Source organism: Ammospiza nelsoni, chromosome 6, assembly GCF_027579445.1.
Source record: "Ammospiza nelsoni isolate bAmmNel1 chromosome 6, bAmmNel1.pri, whole genome shotgun sequence".
Classification (NCBI taxonomy): domain Eukaryota; kingdom Metazoa; phylum Chordata; class Aves; order Passeriformes; family Passerellidae; genus Ammospiza; species Ammospiza nelsoni.
In genome coordinates, this window is record NC_080638.1 from 35,431,828 (window position 1) to 35,451,418 (window position 19,591).

A 19,591-nucleotide genomic window follows, 5' to 3' on the forward strand; every position below is an offset into this window, starting at 1 on the left:
GCACTAGCAGAAAGGAAATTATTTGCCTTAAAAATCTCACTTCAGTGATGAAACTTCTCCATCAAACAGATTTATTTCACATTAATTTTTTTTCACACAGAAACATCACTACATAAAAGCCTCTCACAGGATTTTTATCAATATTGCTAGCTTTTCTGACCATTGATCTCACCTTCTTACCACTGTTCTCTCTCAGCTGGCAGGAACCTAGCTAGAAGTCTCTGAAGAGAATTAGAATAGTCCTGAGCCTGCTCTAACTTGAGCTGTTACCCAAATGTGAGCCCAGCAACAGAAAGCTAAGAATGACACAAAGTCTCCTCTTTCACCATCTCCTTCACTAGAGGCACTGCTTGCTATTCTGGGATATAAAAGCAGCTGGGTTGCTGAATTAACCATATTTTCCTCTAGTCATGAGCTCAGAATATCCATTAAAGTTACTGTAAGTTTTGCACAAAAATCAAGGGTAGTACATTGGCCAGAATGTGTGCTAAATAAATATTTATACACAAATCAGAATGCTACTGATGGCTTCTTTACACTTTAAAATTCTAAATATTTTAAGAAGCATCTGTTACTAAACTGAGGCATCATTTTTGAAAGTACCCATATTTACTGAGTGGAAGTACACATATTTAATGAGATGAACACAGTGATAAAAGTCTTGGACTAGAAGAATGCACATAAATAAAATAGTAAAACCAACGTGACATGATTGAATTAAAGCTGTAATGAACAGACTGAACATTTAGTTTATATGAATATTAACTGCTATGAAGGATGAGCTATAACCAAAGCAATAACCCCCTGTCATTGTGTCTAAGCTTTTTACATGTTAAAGGATTCCTCTAATCTTTTTTGAGAAGATTTTCCAAATTTTATTTACCTGAAAGCAGGTTTAAATTAATATATTTTTTCTATAATTTCAACCAGTGAGAGACACAGAGATTTCAGCTCTTCTTTGCTTAATGTACATATTATTCTATTTATATGCAGTTCATCCCCTCATCACTTTCAAAAACTTATTTCATATAACTTAGCAAGAAATATTTCAAAATATTGCATATTAATAATCACTTTTGTCCTTTGATTAGAAAAAAAGTGGTACATGCAAGTTGGTATATTTACGTGATGCATGATGACACTTGAAATTCTCATATGTCAAGATTTCGGTTCCAGAGCTTTTCAGAGGGATGCCTCTTGAAAATCTCATGTGTACGTGCAAAAGTCAATAAACTAAGATAAAAGCTGATTTTAAAGCGATGTGTTCCCTAAGCTTTACAGACTCACTTCACAGAAAGCCTACCCAACATATGGCTTAGTGTCACTCAGGCTGAGATTCATCTGCTTTAAATGAAGGTGTACAGCGTGCAGTTGGGCACCTCCCCAAAGCCAAGCGTACACATGTAGTACGATGCAATGACATTAGGCCAGACAATACAGGCCCATACAGCAGCGAGGTGCGTGCCAGATATTTCAACCCCCATCCTGAGAAGCATAGTTCTATTAAAAACCACCTCAAAATCTGTAAGTTGTGCACAGAAAAAGCACAATTCAGTCACCAAAACTTAGCTGGTTTTGTCTTTCTGCACACAGAGCATGGCTGTCAGAACACTCAGGGCTCACTTTCAAAAAGGGAATGTAAACTTCCCTTGGCCTCTGAGTTATGGTACACATGGGCCAAGAAACACTAAGGGTATTCAGTATATGCAGAAAGGAGAAAAAACTGCTGTCGAAAAGGGAAGTACAGCCACAGTCAATGATTTTGGAAGGAAGAAGAATCTCCATCTATCAGGCCCCAGTGTCTCTATCAAGAAGCAGTTGAGGCCAAAGACTCAACAGCCTTGGTCATGTACTGGAACTTTATGCCTAGCTTGAAATGGTACAGGTGGACCAGCAGCAAAACAGCTCCTGGATGGGAGAGCATGGGGCAGTACAACAGTGCTGCTGTCAGTGAGCTGCTTTTCTCTTTTATGAGAGTGGTGTTAGCATGCCCTCAGCTATGAGGGAACAGAGTCTTCACCCTGGAAAGAAGGTTTTGATATCTTCAATTCCATCTTATGTCAGGGGAACGTTTGTTCTGCTCCCCTGGCCACCTGGACAGGTGACAGTAGAGCTGTGAAAGTAGCCACCCCATCATTCCAGATCAAAGAGCCAGGAATAGTCACTGCTGCTGTGCTGCAGTGACCAGGCTGAGGCACATGGGGAATCATCTGCCCCAGCAGAATGCTTCCTTGGAGGAGAACAAGTCAGTTGTCCACCTGACAAGATGCCTGTTCATAATTTTGAAAAAATTGGATTACTACAATGGGCAAGATAATGCCATTTTGCATGCTGAGTACAGTGTTGGTATTTTTTACCTGCTTTGGAATCAAACTTTCCCACCAGAGTATACAAAGATACAAGATGGTATCCATACAGAGTCTTAGAGCAGAGTTTATGTCTAAGAAACTGAAGTCTAAATCTTCATGTGATAGACAAACAGTCAAAAGTGAAATAGTGTTTACATTAGAAGTATGGCCCTGCTAAATCTATGGCACTGCTGAATCTGCTGAATTCACTGGTCATGTCTCACTGATGACTCAGTAACAAACAAAATCAATAAATGTTTGAAATCTTTATCTATGAATTGTCTGGAGTTTTCATTGCCAGGAATTAATATTTTCTGTGGCTCTAGGAAGAATCTAAAATAATCCACAAGGTAGAAAGCAGAGAACATAGACTCAACCCCTGCTGATTATCACTAGGTACTTCCTGTTCTGGTGGAACTGTGCTCAGGAGAGTATAACTGACATAAAACCAATGGCCAGCTCACTGATGACCTTGCCTTACACAGTTTACAAAGAGAAGGAGAAAAACCTATTTTTCCTGGTTACAATAATATAGAAGGGGAAGCATCCAAAACAAGAGGAGCTAATTAAGCGAGAAAACAGCATGGAATATAAATTGACGAGGACTGCAGCCTAGGAATGAACAATAGTCTTGAAAACTGCATCGACTCAAATATGTGACTTTTAAATAATACATGTCTTCATTAATGAATTAACAGGTTTTTGAAAGGAATGTTTGATTTTCTTGACATGTTAAGCCAATGAGTATAGAAAGATGGAGAACTTCACAGAAGGCTGCTGGGATGATGGGGTAGAGGATTTTATTTCTCCTCAGTTACAAAGGAGTTTGGAGTGGAAAGTGTCAGATGTGCCTCCACTCTGGGGAAACTGAGCATAGGAATTCAAGAGACCAGTCTTATTAGACAGTTGAGAGCTGGGGTGAGATTTGCAGATGGAGACAAAGGTACAACACTGGGTGTCATTGTGCTTAGTCTCCCACAATTCTTTAGAGGTTCCCCTGCTCTTGAGGATGAAAGCAGTGTATTTTCCAAAGCATTAATTTATACTTTTGCTATTCATTTGTAGTCCTACTGTCCCCAGCACTCTCTAAATAAACAATACCCTGTATAGAGAAAAAAAATAATATTTATAGGGAGAGGATCTTTGTCACTTGATTTGACATTTTCACTGAGGGATGTAATCCTACTGCCTAACATTAGGCATCTAATATTAGTTTCTGATACCAGAAGCTCCTTCAGAGAATGAGAGCACTCAGATTCGTTCTGACTTGCCCTTTGAAAGGACATCTGTTGCCACACTGACTGTAGTGAGGTTGAAGACAACTGACCTCCTCACTGGGACACCCAAACGACTAAAGTTAGGTAAATGTGGATTCCTCCTTGAGGTTTCATAGCTTTGATAACATATAGAAATTTGTGGGTTTTGACACAGGCCTGATGACCCAGCATAACCAGAAGATTTAGGTTAGCCTTGCAAGGCTGTTTGAGAAAATTCACAAATTTTTTTACAAAATTTACAAAGTCCAAAATGCATTTGTCTCTCCTAATTGTCCCGTCTTAGCACAAACCAAACTTTTGGCTTCCATCTGAAAGCCAGTTCAGAAACGTTCCTATTTTCAATCTATATATACGTAATAAAATTACATTCCTTTGTCCTTTTTTATCACTGTTTTGTAGCTTCAATTTCAATCCTTGTTATTTACAAAATTTGTTTTTGGTACTTTTGTAAATTTTAAATTTTACGAGTTCTCGTCTTTCTGGATCTTCCAAAGTAAAGGTATGCAGTAGGCATATTTCTTTGAATGCAGCCATTGTCTGATCCTATTCAAGGTACTGCCATTACCTTTCCCACTCCCATTGTACATTCTAATTCAACTTCAAAAAGAATATTCAGTTTAACCTCTGCTTGAAGAAATGAAATGGAGATCACCTTGATATGAAAACAAAGGAGGTCATATTCAAACAGACTTCAATGGGACCTGCCTGGAAGTTTAAAGCACTCAAGTGGCAGGTGATGGATAATGAGCCCAGAAACAAAGCACAGTAACTTCCCTGGGGAGTCTGGTAATTTCCTCCTTAATTAGTTTACCAAATAGGGTAAGTTAATTGCAAACCATTCTAAACAATTACCAAACTGTTGACTTTCTTGAGCATGCAATTTTACCCTTGTAAAATTGCACACATTTTAAGAGATTCAACAGAGTACGCTGAGTTGGAAGGGACCGGTAAGGATCATCCCGGCCAACTCTTAAGTAAAAGGCCTTAATTTCGGGCCTGTGGATGGGACAGAGCGCTCAAACACGCTCAGGAGTCGGTGGCAACTGTTTGATATTAAAAAGAGTGTGGGGGTTTTTCACGTCAGATGGACGGGAAGCTGCGCTCTAGGTGATACATAAAATAGGAGTCCCCGTAAGCGTTAGAAAGCTGAGTGTGGCAGCAACGCGGTGCGCTGACAGGCGGCAGGGACGGAGCAGCAGTGCAGGAGGGAGCTGCGGCGGTGCAGGGATGGAGCAGCAGTGCAGGAGGGAGCTGCGGCGGTGCAGGGATGGAGCAGCACTGCAGGAGGGAGCTGTGGCGGTGCAGGGACGGAGCAGCAGTGCAGGGACGGAGCAGCAGTGCAGGAGGGGGCTGCGGTGCAGGAGTGAGGGACCTGTGGCGGTGCAGGGATGGAGCAGCAGTGCAGGAGAGGGCTGCGGTGCAGGAGTGAGGGACCTGTGGCGGTGCAGGGATGGAGCAGCAGTGTAGGAGGGGGCTGCAGTGCAGTAGGAGGGAGCTGCGGCGGTGCAGGGATGGAGCAGCAGTGCAGGAGGGAGCTGCGGCGGTGCGAGTCGGAGCTGCAGCGGCACGGAGGGAGCAGCAGATGGCGCGGCCGCCGCCCGCCGCCCCGCGGCCGCTCCAGCCCTCCCGGCCCCGGAAGCGCTCCCGCCTCCGCTGCTCCCGGCCCGGAGGTCCCTCCCTCGGCCTGGCGGCGCCGGGGCACCGGGGCCTGTGCCGGGCGGCTCCAGCGGCGGCACCATGGCGGCGGCCGCGGCGACGGCGGCGTCCTCGGCCCCGCCGAAGAAGATCGTGGCGCCCACGGTGTCGCAGATCAACGCGGAGTACGTGACACAGGTAGGGCCGGCGGCGCCTCCGGGCCGCCTCTGCCGCGGCCGCGGCTCGAAGGGACATCCTGGCGGTGTTTAAATAGCCTTTGCAGGCCGTGGGAGATGGTGACAGGGTCTCGCTGGTCGCAGCTGGTGAGGGATGTACGCCTCTGTCCTGTACGAGAGGTGCTTCCCCCCGCGCTTCCGACCAGCGGGATTTACAAAGCAGCGCTGCCAAACGCGTCCGTGCAATGCACTGCGCATCGCTGTAAGGCGGGCTTTAATGTGAGAATAGCTGCCGAGAGTTCCTTGTTGGTTAAAGTTCTACGTGATTTCCTACAAGTCTTCTTTCTTCTTTTCTTTCTTCTTTTATTATTTTTTTTTTTTTTGATCTGCTCTCCTTCCTCGTCCAGAGCATCAAGAAGCTTGAATAAAGTTGCACAGGAAGCTCTTGTCACCATTGCTCAGGAGTATCGGTGAAGTGATGGCTGCAGCAAAGAGCCTTACAATGCTACACTTTTCTATATCGCCTCTAGTTACTTGTCACATTCCTCAAGGAAGCATAATCACTAGCCCTTTGGCATTTGCATTTCCTAAAAGTTTATGGCTTACTTTTGATGGATTTGTTAGACGTTAGTTAAGAATAGGAAATGTTTGTTAGATAGCAGCCTATGCATCTGAAATTTTTCCAAAGAATCGCATTTCTGTTAAAAGAGGTTTAGGCATAAAAGCCTATAAACAGCAGTGCTTATCAGCCTTAAATAAACATGGCTGTTAAAAACATGATTTTGTTACTTGTAGTTAGCATAAGCTGAAATTAAGCAAGATACTAGTGAAATAAAGTGTGGAGATGGGATATGTTGTAGAGATGTTGTGTCATTGACATGAAAATGTATGTATTTAACCTTTCTTTTTTTATCCTTGTGCAGTTAGCAAATAAATACTGGGCTCCACATGTGAAGAAAACACTGTCTTTTGATGTAAAGGTAATTACTTCTACTGGAATTTTGTTGGGGTCTGTAAAGGAATGAGGATCAACCAGTCTGTGATGTGCCAATATTTAGCATTGCTTATCTTATATGAGACTATTAGGAGACTGCTTGGAAGGTCAGCTGTTGCTTGAGACAATGTAATTTGTTATGTATTTGTAGTTTATAAATGTAGGCACTACATTTACAGGAAGGTATGCTGTAGCATGCAGTTGATTTGTATTCTATTCAGTTTATTTTGGCCCAAAATTATGAGGGCAAAAGACTTTCAAGCATCTCCTTAGAGGTGAAAAGATGCTTGAAGAGGTTCTACTTTTAGAAATCAAATGGGGATGAAAGATGCAGGTATTACTGAACTGTGTTCTTTCTAAAAGCTTCTTTGGTAAGCTTCCATCGGACAACTTTATTGCCATTCTGGTGGATATGTGCATTTTGAATGTTTAAAATTTGGCATAGTGTGTTAGGTTTTGTGTACTGCAGGGTACTTAAATGTTAAGTTTCTTTTCCTTGTGGATGTTTGCCAAAATCTCCATTTCGCCTCAGTTTATTTTGTAGTATTTGTGATAGTTAGAACTGTAGATTGTTAGGATGTACATCAACATCTGAACAGCATCTCTGTGTCATGTGATGTCAAAATGTGCCAGACTATAAGTCAGTTACGACTTATAGTTCAGGTTCTTTCATTATTGTTGGAAAAATTTTTTGAAAGTATTTTAATAGCTGTAAGCAGAGAGTATCTAATTCAGAGTAAAATGTCTTAATGCATTTTGAATCACAGTTGGGGGTATATAAAAGTCTCCTAAATTTTTTTCCATAGGTCATTGAAGATGTTTATACAAAAGAAATTGTCAGGTCAAAGTAAGTAGACAGGTTGCTTTCTCTTATTTACTACCATTCCTACATTAACAATGTTGGAGTTGTTTCTAATGTTTGATAGAATACTTTCAAACTTGCCTATATGTTAAAAGCAGATGAAAATTACTCAAGTGCATTTAAGTAATTTAACCATGATGGTATTTCAAAGTCTGAGTGTGGTAACAAGAGAGTTCCTAAGCCCATAAACCTTAAATGTGATGGTTGGAGTGAATATTTTTCAGACCCTTTCCCTGGTGGTCTGTTGTCTTTTATGTTGGTTTTGTTGTGGTAGTTATAGAAGGCTGATCTCTTCTTTTGCCACTAAGCAATGTAAAGAACAAAAACTGCTGCAGAGTGCACTGCCTCCACCTTCCTCCTCTGTTCTGGCTGCTCTTACAGATTCATGAAGGGAAAGTGGTTTCAATGAATTGTACTGTTAGATGGGGGAGACAAATCCAAGATACACTGCATTCTGCAGCTCTCTGTGCAGAAAAGAGGTGTAACTGTAGCTGGTGCTTTTTGGGGAAGATTGAGCTCTGCAGAGAATTCTCTGTATTATTCCTGTATGAAAACAATCTAAGAATTTGTCATATGGAGTCAAAGCAAACTTCCATTGCCAGTCACTAAGAAGAAAACACCATTTTGAACAGATTAAATATATAATTGTAGTTTTCCAGGAGACGCTCTCATCCACAGGCAGTTTGTATCATCAAGGCTATTAGAAGTGGTGTTTTCATATTTAAAAGACCTACATGAATCTCTTTAAAATGTGAATTTAATTGCTTAATGAATCTCTATGAACTTGAGCATCTCCAGTGTTCCAGCAGTTGCTTCTGCATTTAAGTGGTTGCTATTGCATGGAAATGTCAGGACAGAAGTAATTCCTGAGTGTTTCTACAAGTTTCCTTATATAATAAAATAAAGGAAAATATAGTCATTTTCCATGCAGCTGTGTGTGGGAGGCTCTCTTTCCTGTGTTAATTGATTAATTTTTCCTTTTTAGGTTTGCCATTAGGAAGATAATGCTTCTTGAATTCAGGTGAGCTAATGGGAGGGAAATTTGGAGTTATATTTTCCTAGGAACCTGTAAAGGTGAGAAGCAAATGCAGGGCAGTAAGACAGTTTGAAGGTAAGTGTATTTGTTCATACTTTGTAAGGCCTTGAATTGTGAACTGAGGAAAATTAAGTGAGGAGACCTTAGTTTAAAGAGGAAATAATTCCATAAATGTAAGTGACATTTCAGACTGTCTTATGATTCTCAATTTCTAGTGTAAGTGGAACACTGAGAAAGAGAGTATGAATGAAATAAGTGAAAAACTTGGGTCTGTAATTTGGAATGTATCATTAAGCCTTAAATCAGAACTCACTGAAATCAGAGAAGTTTTTGGATTATGTCTCTTAGTATGAGGTTAAAAATGGATTGTGCTGCAGCAGCATCATTAACGTTTTCTTCTCTTGAAAAAGAATGGAAATCTGTTTAAACAGTGGTTCACAACTGCTTCAGACTTTCCTGGAAGAATTTACAGAGTATGTCTAAAAATATGTAAAAGAAATATTAGCAATATGTACTTAAAACCACAGTATTTTATGTTCTATTTGGTTCTTATATCTCTCAAATCTTAAGAGAAAATATGAGATTTTTTTTGTTTGAGATACATTATGTTTCAGAAAGGCTCAAGTCTCTAAGTTAGTACCAGTAACTAAAGGACAAACTTCCCTTGGTTTTTTGCATCTTAATTAGAAAGAGTGCAGAAGAAAAAATGTCAGTTGTGGTTAAGGGTTTGACACTAACAAATGGCATGCAGTGGACTTCTGGAATTTGTATGTCAGCAGTAGAACAGGGTTAGAGGTTCCTGTCCTTTCTGTGAAAGTGTTAGTGTCATCAGTTACTGAGTCTAACAAGTTTTGCTTCAGTGACCTAGATGAGAGGTAACTTGAGGAACTGCTCACAAACTATGAAGATGGCTTTCAGGGGAAGAAGGGGAAAAAAAGCCTTGTGGATAACTGCTTTTTTAAATGAGTGACAGATTATGTGGGTGGCTGCAACTAATGAAATACTCTTTATCTCTTCACAGTCAGTACCTTGAAAATTACCTATGGATGAATTATTCTCCAGAGGTGTCCAGTAAGGCATATTTAATGTCAATCTGCTGTATGGTGAATGAGAAGTTCAGAGAGAATGTCCCTGCGTGGGAGGTAACTGATTTCAATTGCAGCTAGAATTGACTTTGATCTGCAAGTTGCAGCTTTTACAGTGTGCTCACTTACAGTGACAGAAGGTGGAAGAGCTTGTAGTGTTAAAAAGGAAATGGTGCCTCAGCTGGAATACCTCATGTGGTGTTCCAAATTTTGTGTTCTTTTTTGGAGAAGGGAATGGACAGGTGAAAAATTACTTGATTCCTTCTGCTTTGAAAGTCCTTGGTTCTGCTGTGAGATGCTGAACATTATCACCAGCATTTACTTTTTTGCCACTTGACAGAGGTTGGGTATTTACCGGGAAGTTCTTGTTCCGATACTGAAGGAAAAAGAAGGATTTCTATATCTGTATATTCAGGAAGGCACCACTGAAAGTCTAATGTATTATCCAATAACACCTTGCTTAAAACATGTGCATATTGGTTTCTACCTTTTTTGCTTTATTTTAAAATAATGTCTTATTCTCCTTTTGTGTATATTGTTTGGTTGATTGTGGTTTTTTTTTTTTTTTTTTGTAATAATAGGTTTAGAAATTATTTAATGTTTCTACAAACAATCCAGGTTTTACAGGCCACCTCAACAACAGAAGCCTAGTTATGCATGGCATTATTTCAGAAGCACACTGAGTTCAATGTGTGTGCCATTACTTGAGTGTTGGCAAAGCACAAAGGATTAATAACTTGCTCGTATATTATCTGTGTGCTTTTCTTCTTGCACATGTGCTAGAAGTAAAATGTCAGGTGCACATTATGTTCCAAGCAGCTTAGTTCAATTTATTTGGTACATGGCTGCCCTTGTAAAGGAATGACTTTATTTTGGTGATTATTCAGTTTATCTTTTTCCTGCTCACGTAGCTCAGTGGAAGTTCCAGGACTATAATTAATCTCTGGTGGTTTTTATTTGCTCACTTTTTGCACATCACTTAAGTTTGCCATAGCTTTGGCCAAAACCTACCATTTATCTTCTAGCTGGGAGATGTTAGAGTATTTCTGTGCAGTCACGAGGTGAGCATCCCCACAAGGCTTCACCTGTGCTTCTTGTTTAGTTTGTCCTGGGCATCACCTGTTAGACTATGCAGAAGGTATTAGGGGCAGGATCCCTTTTCAGAAGGATATCATTAGTCTGTTTTGCTTGTGCTGCCTAGTTAGAATAAATGAAAATTAAAAAAAATAATCCCTTCTTTTATAGATTTAAATGGATTTAGAGAATTTCTGCTATGTTATGTGGATGAAGATTGAAATTATTTCTATCAACCTGACTCAAAGTTACCTTCCTCTTCTATTCCTAGACATTCAAAAAAAGGCCAGAACATTTTCCTTTCTTTTTCAAACGGATACTGGAAGCATCGCTGGTCGAAAATGAGAGTGAGTACTCTCTGCATGAACAGACAGTCCTGCTGCTTTTCCTTGATCACTGCTTCAATAGTTTGGTATGTTAAAAGTAAATGTAAATATTTCCAGTGTGTTTATGCTGTTTTGTGTTTGTGGCAGTTTAGTTTGAGCAATTTCTTCTTACAAGACAGGTGAAGCAAAATTCTGATTTAATGAAAACACAGTACCAGAGGGCTTTTACCCTCTGTTTTGACTCTGATTCATCTCTCTCTACACATTTGCTTTTCTCTGGTATAAGGTCATAGATGAGACTTGCAACTGAAGGATTGGCAGTTAGACAATTATAAAACAGGATTTAATATAAATTTTTGTATTAAAAATGGTACTGTGAAATTTATGTATTTATTTTTGAAAAGATGCTTCACATTTAAAACCGATTAGTTACTACTGTGCTCTTTTTAGTTTGCCTAAGAAATAGCACAAAAATTATTTCCCTTAATTATTGAGAAAGACAGTGAGGCTTTTTTCACTTTTGAAACCAGGTTTAGATACAATTTTTATCTGCAGTTCTCCTGAGTTAGTTTTAAGAAATCATTAGACCAACTTGTGTTCTCAATCTGTGGTTAAAACAGAGTTAAAGATCCTAAGTAGCAAGCAGGAAGAACACTTTACCTGTTATATGTAGCAGTGCTCTCTAACCTCTCTTGCTACTGGGCTTTTTCCTTACTTATAGTTCATGTGGGGTGTATTATCCAAAATCAGGGTCTGCACAAATAAAATTGTCTCTCAGACAAAACAACATAGAAAGTGTATTAGTTGATTTTGGGATTAGGAATGATTTTGGGAGCCAGTAACCATCTTGAATTTTATGTGTATAGTTTATTGAGATAGTGTTTTTCTGTAGTGGCCACAATGGTAAAATGCATCTTCACTTTACATAGTTTGACAGAATCCTTCTTGCAGAGCATATTTCTAGTAAAACATCATAGGGAAACTGTTGAAAATGTTCCTGTGGAAGCACACTGTTATTAGAAGCTGCCCTTCTTTGTGAAAGGCAGAATGGAATAGTCACAGTAGTGTTTTTAGTGAAGAGCATTGAAGTTTGAAGTTTCAGAATGCTGAGAATGGAGTATTTGTCCATGAAGACGTACTTAACATGTTAATTGAAATTTTTCAGTAGCTCAGGAAAGAAGGAAAACTTTGTGGATCCAGATCATAGGCATAGTTGGAGAGAGCACATTTGAACTGACATGGAGAAAATGGTTTTTTCAGACAATGGGAAGAGTGTAGAAGTGAGATAAACTTGATAAATTAAGGGCTCCTGGAGACAAAGAACAGCTTAAAAACAAGTAGAGAAAGCACAGTGGGTGAGTTCAGGAATAAGAAATGATGGAAGAAGGAACATCAGTTCTCAGCAGCTTTTGTCCTAAAAGTACTTGCAGGGATGGGGCCCATGGTGAAGTGTTAAGAACTGACAGACTCCATGAAAAGAACCTAAAGTACAGAGGTGTCTCTGGGTAGGGTTATAGTGCAGGTTCCTCTTAGGAAGTTGTGAAATCTGATAAAACAATATAAATATTTTTGTCAGATTTGTACATAGATGTATTTTGTAAGACAGGCATACCAGAAAACATAAGAATGTTCTAAAATTTTTTATCATCTGTGACTTTCTAACAGGAAGTGGATTTGATCAGAGGACAGGTACAGCAGCTGATTTCCTTACCCATGTGGATGGCTCTACAACCTGTAAGCATAACACTGTTAACTGGCAGAGCAGTTTTAGGCAGTGTCCAAATCCTGTACAGTGAATTCTCATGTTGAGGAACTCTAATATTTACAGCATTGCTGTGGACTTACATTTTTGTCTGCTTTGCTAAATCCTTTTTGTTTTTTTGTTGTAAATTTCCATGTAATAATGTTTTTTATGAAATTTTTCAGAAAACTGAGCTTTGTTGTTTATAGCTTCTTCAAACTATAATTTGTAGACAAGGCCATGAGGTCACAGGGAGGCAGTCGAGTTGACATCTAGTCATGGCTGGACTCTCTAGCATTATTTCCTTTTTGTTTCACAGTGATACTTAGTGAGAGTAGACAGAGACAGTTCTTTATTTCAGTTTGTTATATATTTTTTCCTTTTTTTTTTAATAAAAAGACCGGACTGTATTTTTATCTCATGAAAACAGGATTCCTTGGTGACTGAATATCACTTTAACATTACAGAATCGATTGGAACAAGAGTTGAAAAAGACACCAAAACTAAGAAAATTCTGGAATCTAATTAAGAAAAATGATGCAAAAATGGATGAAGAGTCAAGAATGCAGTATGTACAGAAGCCTTTTTTCTTTAATGCATTCATTGTGTTTCAGCTAAAATAAATTGTTTCAATGAAAAAGGTGGTTTTTGAATACCTGTGGCCAATGAGAATTTATCATACATGGTCTCCTGGAAGCTGTTCTGTTTTTCAGTAGTCTTTATGCAAAATACTGTTATAGAACTTCATATTTTATTTGGTCAGTGAATTTGTGATTCCAAATCTTAAAACTAAAGGATGAAGGCACAAAAGAATATTCATGTAACTTCTCACTTTTTTTCACGACCTTTAGCAAGTGTTTCACTCTTAGGTATATATAGCTTATGCAAGAATTTCATTAATGTGTGTCTATCTCACCAAAATTAAATGTTCCAGTGCTTTGTGCTAAGGTGTAGGAGGGGACTGACTTCTCCTTGACACATGAGAAGCATAGATTGTTAACCAGTTTCTGTGCCCAAAAATGTAGGCTGCTAATCTGTCTTCCTGAGTGCAGAGAGAAAGTTTTCATCTAAACAGTTTAGGTGTGTTTCAAAGCAGCCTACTATCAGTATAATAATTTTGAGGCAGCTAATTTTGTATTTGTGAAAGCTACAATATCCTTCCAGTCTGCATTTAAGGAGTATTAATTATTTTGTCTTATGTCCAACTTTAGAGCATATCGAGAGAGAAGATTTCTTTCACAGCTCATTCAGAAATTCATTTCTGTTTTAAAGTCAATACCTGTCTCAGGTAACTGCGTTTCTTATGTTACTTTGTTATCTGGTAATTTGTTTGAAAATCTTTTTGTGTTGCTGAAGCAACTAGTCCTTAGGATAGCAGCCTGAGGTTGGGGACCTTATTCAGATGAGCCTTATAGTGGGCACTATGCCTGTCTGCATGGATTTCATATTAAAATGAATATGTAAATCTGTATATACTTTAAAAATTAAACAGTAAAAAGCTACTTTAAACCTCCTTCTATTCAGTATGTACTTAGTAAAAACAATATTTCTGGGAACTGATATTCTTTACTGTGTGCTTAGAGCCTTAAAGCATTTCATACTTACTTAAGTACCTTATTAAATAGATGGTATAAATGGATATCATAAGGCTCTGTCTGTTCATTCTGTTGATTTACAGTAAGAACAAAAGCCTAAGTGAAGTGAAATTCTGTAAGATTTGACTGCTCTTGAGTCATTGTGACAAGCAAAATTATCTCCTTGCCTGATTTAGAAAGGAAAAGTGTTTGTGGAGGAAGGTGTTAGCCTTTTAACAGAAAAGGGTTATTATGCTCTAAGCACAGCACAGTTTGGGTGAAATCAGTTCCCAGAGTTTTCCTTTCTCTGTTAAACTCTTAGCAAACTTCAGCTCTTACCTAAGCTGTAAATTTTGTAATGTGGCTTCCTCAGAAAGGATACTTATCCCTTCTGATTTCCTAATTATACTAAACCTGTTTTAGATTTACTTCAACATTTCTTTGGAGGCTGTAAGAGTTGGAAAGTCATCAAGGGAGATGTGGTGTGTTTTGACATGATTCTAAAGGCTCCTTAGTAGTCACCTCTGAGTACCTTTGAATATGGTCAAGGCCTTTTGCACACATCTTGTTTGCAGCTTTTAAAAATGTATTTTTGAGTACCTGGCATTAAAAGTTCTTAACAAACATAATGGGCAAGTGATACCTTGTGGAAGTGAGCATTTTTGCTAGTTATTCCAGGTTTTTCAAAGCAGATAAAATCACTCCTGAAATTCTGGTTCTGTTACTCTTTCATTGTTAACCAGAAGAATTTTTAATATAAGAAAGGATTGTTTTAAAAAGAGAATAATATTTTAATTAGCTTTTAACAAGATTAAAATTAATTCTTTTATATTTGTAGCATTTATTTAGTTTTTAAGGAATTGTTCAAGTGTAAGTATATTGTGATATGGATCAATTTAAACTTTTTAAAATTTTTTTGTCTAGGTCCTATTTCTATGGACAAAGTTCATTATTGTGAGAGGTTTATTGAACTCATGCTAGACCTTGAGGTAAGTTTTTAAATGGATTCAGCCAGTTTCCAGGTGTACTTTTCTAGGGTTAAAGTGCATAAAGTAATTATTACAACCTTATTCCAAATAGGAGGTGATTATGTCACAGCTGTGCATGTGGTTGTTTAAAAGTGATTTAAAAGTGATTTTCCATCTGTAAATAAGAGGTTGCAGCATTGCATCCATACTGGGAGCTGACCAGCAATGTTGATAAGCCAGCAGACAAAACTAGGATCCTAAAGTGCTTAATGAAGAGGATTTAATTGGAATAGAGGTGATAATACTGGCCATTTCTGAAAATGTGTAATGCTTTAATTGGTAGGAATAATTCAGAATTATTCTTCCCCCAGCGCATAACAGGTCACTTAAAGTCTCTTTTGTGTTGTTGGGTTAAATCCCAGAAAGCAGCAGTAGTCTGAAATGCAAACTATTCCTGTTTGGCTAGACTTCATTATTTAGAAGTACCAGGTCTGGGGATCTGCAGTTTATTAGAGTCATAAGACATGGAGCAAGGTTTTGTGAAGTTTTCAGCAGATACCAAGGAAGTGAGACAGTTTTAAGCACCACAGTACCAGTATTAAAAGGCATTCATGTGCAATTTTTTGCATGAGTAATTATTTTAGAGTAACTTCAGATTCAGAAGGCGCTGTGAAATAAAACAAGCATTTTCTGAAACAGTGTCACAGGGAACTTTAAAATGCTTTTGTGGTGAATTTCTGCAGGCTCACTCTGTTAAATCACTGAAGTAGTCTGTTCTTGTAGTTGTAATAGATTGAATAATTTAAATTAGATCTTGCTGTCTTATGTATGTAATATACTCTGGTAAGAGAAAACGTGTTGGAAGGTAAACTAAAGTCTGACTTAAAATGCTTAGAAGCATTTCTAAGATTGGTTCCCTCTAGGTATTATAGAAAGATCAGAATTCAGACAGGTTTAGAAAGTCTGTTCAAGTGACTGTAACAAGCAAATGAGAAATTATCTGTAAATTCAAGTCTTTTTGCCTTTGTAGCATGTGGGCTACATGGGCGCTTTTTACTTGGCTTTTTTCAGAATATTACTGTTCCATATTACCGTGTATATGCTGCATATCAAAACTGGTGATTTGATAATTTGAAAGTAATAATTCAGTGGAGAGTTCTTAAGGTTTTATGAGTTTGTTTTCATCATTATTGTACAAGGCAACCAACATTTTCTATTACAGATTTTTTTATTTTTTTCATCTCAGTTCTAAGCATCATACTGATGTCTTTCTGGCTTTCTAAATTCAGTCTGCAGAGAACAGCTCATTTTTCACTTAAATTGCTGTGGTCTTCTGTATGCTGTTCAACATTTGCTACATATAGCAGCTTAATCTATTTATTATTTCTTTATTAAAAAGATCTCTATTTGTGTTGTTATTAAAGATTTGAAAAACACTTGAGTATTTTGCAAAGAAAAGAAGATACCCTGTCATATTTAGAAGAAGCAGTTGGCAATTTTAAAGACCTCAAGCTTAAAATTAATTTAATTAGTGTAGAAAACAGACATTTAAAACAATGCTGAAGCAGTTTGACTTATCATTTTTAGCACACAATCATTCTGTAGTGTTATGGTTTTGGCCTGGCAAAGCCAGAGCCCCCATGAGTACACCTTCTCCCCGGTGTCTGCTGTGAGATGTGACCAGGAATAAGCAAAGCAGGCTCCAGCTTAAACATAAAGAAAAGTTTATTAACCCAACTACACGCAAACAATTACTAAACTACACACAAAAGAAAAAAAAAACACGAGGAAAATGAAAACCTCACAAAAAACACTCTCCCCCTCCTCCCCCCTAAATTCCCAATACAATACATCCTCCAAAATCACCAGTTCTGGGTCCAACACCACCCTCTAGATTGCTCAGACTTTCAGCTCCTCAAGAGGAGAGGGAGTCCTTCCATGTGTCGTGGTGGCCTCTTCCGTCCTTGTTCCGGTGCTCTCACCACCCAACAGGGATCAGGGCTGCTTCCAGGGTTGTCTTTTTAAGGATGCTTTGTCCAGTTCCAGAAAAGCACAGTATCTCACCTTCTCACCTCTGGGACATCTGTCCCCCCCATATTTTATATACCCCCTGGGGCCGAGGGGTACCCACACTGAATCTTCTCTGGCACTGGGACATTTCTCCCCCTGGACTCAGTCTCTGTATCACACGGAAACATGGCTCTGCCCATGGCTACACGAAAGAGTCCAGCATAAAATGCCACTCCATCTTCTCCATTCTTTCAACATCTCTCACTCTCTCTCTCCGGTCCAGACCCCCATCACTGGTTCATTTCCTTCGTCCTCCCCCACTCTTATCACTCGTCTAGGAAGGGTTAATGTTCTGTAGGGTTTTCATTGTCCAAAAGGGGTTAAAAACTCCTCCAGGCGGCTGGACTCCTGGCTGCACCCCCCCCCCCCCCATCTCCTCAGCCGGGCTGCCTGCTGCCAACACATATTTACTGAGTTTCAAGATAAGGACACAGGCTGCACTCTCTCTGTCTGTCTGTCTCCAAGGGGGGGGGGGGGAATGGCTGCCCGATGTCTCTTGGGGCTCCTCCACCCTTCCATCCTCCAAGGCCTCCTCACTCCCATGTCTGTCCAGGCCCAGGCCTACCGCATGTCTGCCCCTCCCCCGCCCAGCGGCAGCGGCTGGACAGGGGAGAGCTCCGACCTCCGTCCCTCGAAGTCCCAAGAGAGCCTCCCAGGGCCGAAGCTCTGCTTTTAACCCCTGGGTGTTCTCAGAGGCGTGTCCAAAAACCCACTGGCTACACCAGGTGCCAATATCAAAATCCAAGCACCCATTGGTTTGACCAGAACATCCCAGAATTCCCACTTCTTCCTGGTCAAACCACCACATGTAGACATTTAGTAGTAGAATAATTGCTTTATTTAATTTACTTTTTGACTGGCAGGATGACTGCTCACTCATGGCAAGTTCATGCCATGCTCCCTGTTACATAAAGGACTGTTCATAGCAGCTTACCTGCATCTACCCAGTGTCTTGGCACACATAACTGCTGCTTTAATACCTTTGTGAGGGTATTAGATATGCAAATAACTGCAGCAATCTGTCTTAATATGCCTTCTTGCAATGGAAAATCCTGAGAAGCCAGGACTTCTTACTTTTTGAGGAGCTGCTTGTATTAACATGATGTTATTTACTGCAGGCTTTGCTCCCCACACGGCGCTGGTTTAATACAGTGTTGGATGACTCCCATCTTGTTGTTCACTGTTACCTGTCTAGTCTTGCTAAAAGAGAAAAAGAGGGTCATCTCTTCTGCCAGGTGAGATACAATGTTCTTGAAAATAACTTTTTCATTCCCTTTGTTTCTGAATGCTGCAGTTGGTTTCTTTTTTTTTTTTTAATAGGCTTTTGTTTGATACAAACTACATCTTTATTTAAATCTTTCACACAGTATTTTTTCTTACCTGTACCTGTGTGTGTAACTACTCACATAACTTTTCATGGAATCACAGAGTGGCTTGGAACAAACCTTAAAGATCATCCACTTCCAATGCCCCTGCCATGGACAGGGACACCTTCCACTAGATCAGGTTACTCAGAGTCCCATCAAACCTGGTCATGAACACCTCCAGGGATGGGGCATCTGTGGGCACCCAGTTCCAGTGCTTCACCATCCTCACAGTGAAAAGTTTTATCCTGCTGTCTAATCTCAACCCACCCTCCTTCAGTATAAGGCCATTCCCTCTTGTCCTATGATTACATGTTCTGTGAGAAGTCCTTCTCCATCCTTGTAGTTCCCTTTAGATACTGTAAAGGAAGCTATAGGGTCTCCCTGGAGCCTTCTCCAGGCTGAACAGTCTCGACTCTCAGCCTGTTGTTACAGAAGAGGTGCTTCAGCCCTATACTAAACTCCTCTGGACATTCTCCAACAAGTTTTTTTAGTGTTGGAGACCCCAGAGCTGGACACAGTACTGCAGGTGGGGTTTCACCAGAGCAAAGTAATATTTCTGCTTCTGATTTTGAGTTCTTAAAAGTACAAGCTAGAAAGCAGTGCAGCTTCTGGCATGCTTTACCACACACATAGCAGAAGTTGTCACCACTGCATTCTTCTCTCGTTCATTTTGACTTCACCCTGTTTTGCACTGCAGCTGTTTTTCACTTCTGTCCTTCAGTTTACTCATAGCTAGTACATTGTTTTTTATATGGCAGGGTCTGAAGATCTGTCCCCTTTCCTGCATCTCAGCTGCTTTTCCTGCTGCTTGCTGTCCCCCATCTCTGCCACTTGTTCGTTTTTGCTGAGGGTCAGTATTGATGGTACACAAAGGCAGCAACATATCTGAATTATTTTCTTCCTCCAAGTTAAATAATCCTGTTGGAAGGTCAGATGAACTTCAGAGCTGCCATCAGAGAGGGCAGAAAGGCACAAGGCCTCTCCCTTTTGGTAGCAGGAAGCTGTAAGTTGGGTTCAATGACAGCCTCTGGCTAGATCACCTTACTGTGATGAGTTTC

General features: G+C 39.6%; 1 protein-coding gene across 1 annotated transcript in view; it reads left to right on the plus strand.

The window, feature by feature from the left end:
• Positions 1-5,290: 5,290 nt before the first annotated feature.
• AQR (aquarius intron-binding spliceosomal factor) overlaps positions 5,291-19,591 on the plus strand; it is a 48,253-nt gene continuing 33,952 nt past the window's right edge. The window contains exons 1-11 of the mRNA XM_059474937.1: positions 5,291-5,458; positions 6,360-6,416; positions 7,237-7,277; positions 8,278-8,313; positions 9,350-9,470; positions 10,759-10,899; positions 12,479-12,547; positions 13,022-13,122; positions 13,766-13,842; positions 15,053-15,117; positions 18,285-18,401. Coding sequence (XP_059330920.1) covers positions 5,363-5,458; positions 6,360-6,416; positions 7,237-7,277; positions 8,278-8,313; positions 9,350-9,470; positions 10,759-10,899; positions 12,479-12,547; positions 13,022-13,122; positions 13,766-13,842; positions 15,053-15,117; positions 18,285-18,401 — 921 coding nt within the window. The 5' untranslated portion in view covers positions 5,291-5,362. The remainder of the gene's footprint in view (positions 5,459-6,359; positions 6,417-7,236; positions 7,278-8,277; positions 8,314-9,349; positions 9,471-10,758; positions 10,900-12,478; positions 12,548-13,021; positions 13,123-13,765; positions 13,843-15,052; positions 15,118-18,284; positions 18,402-19,591) is intronic.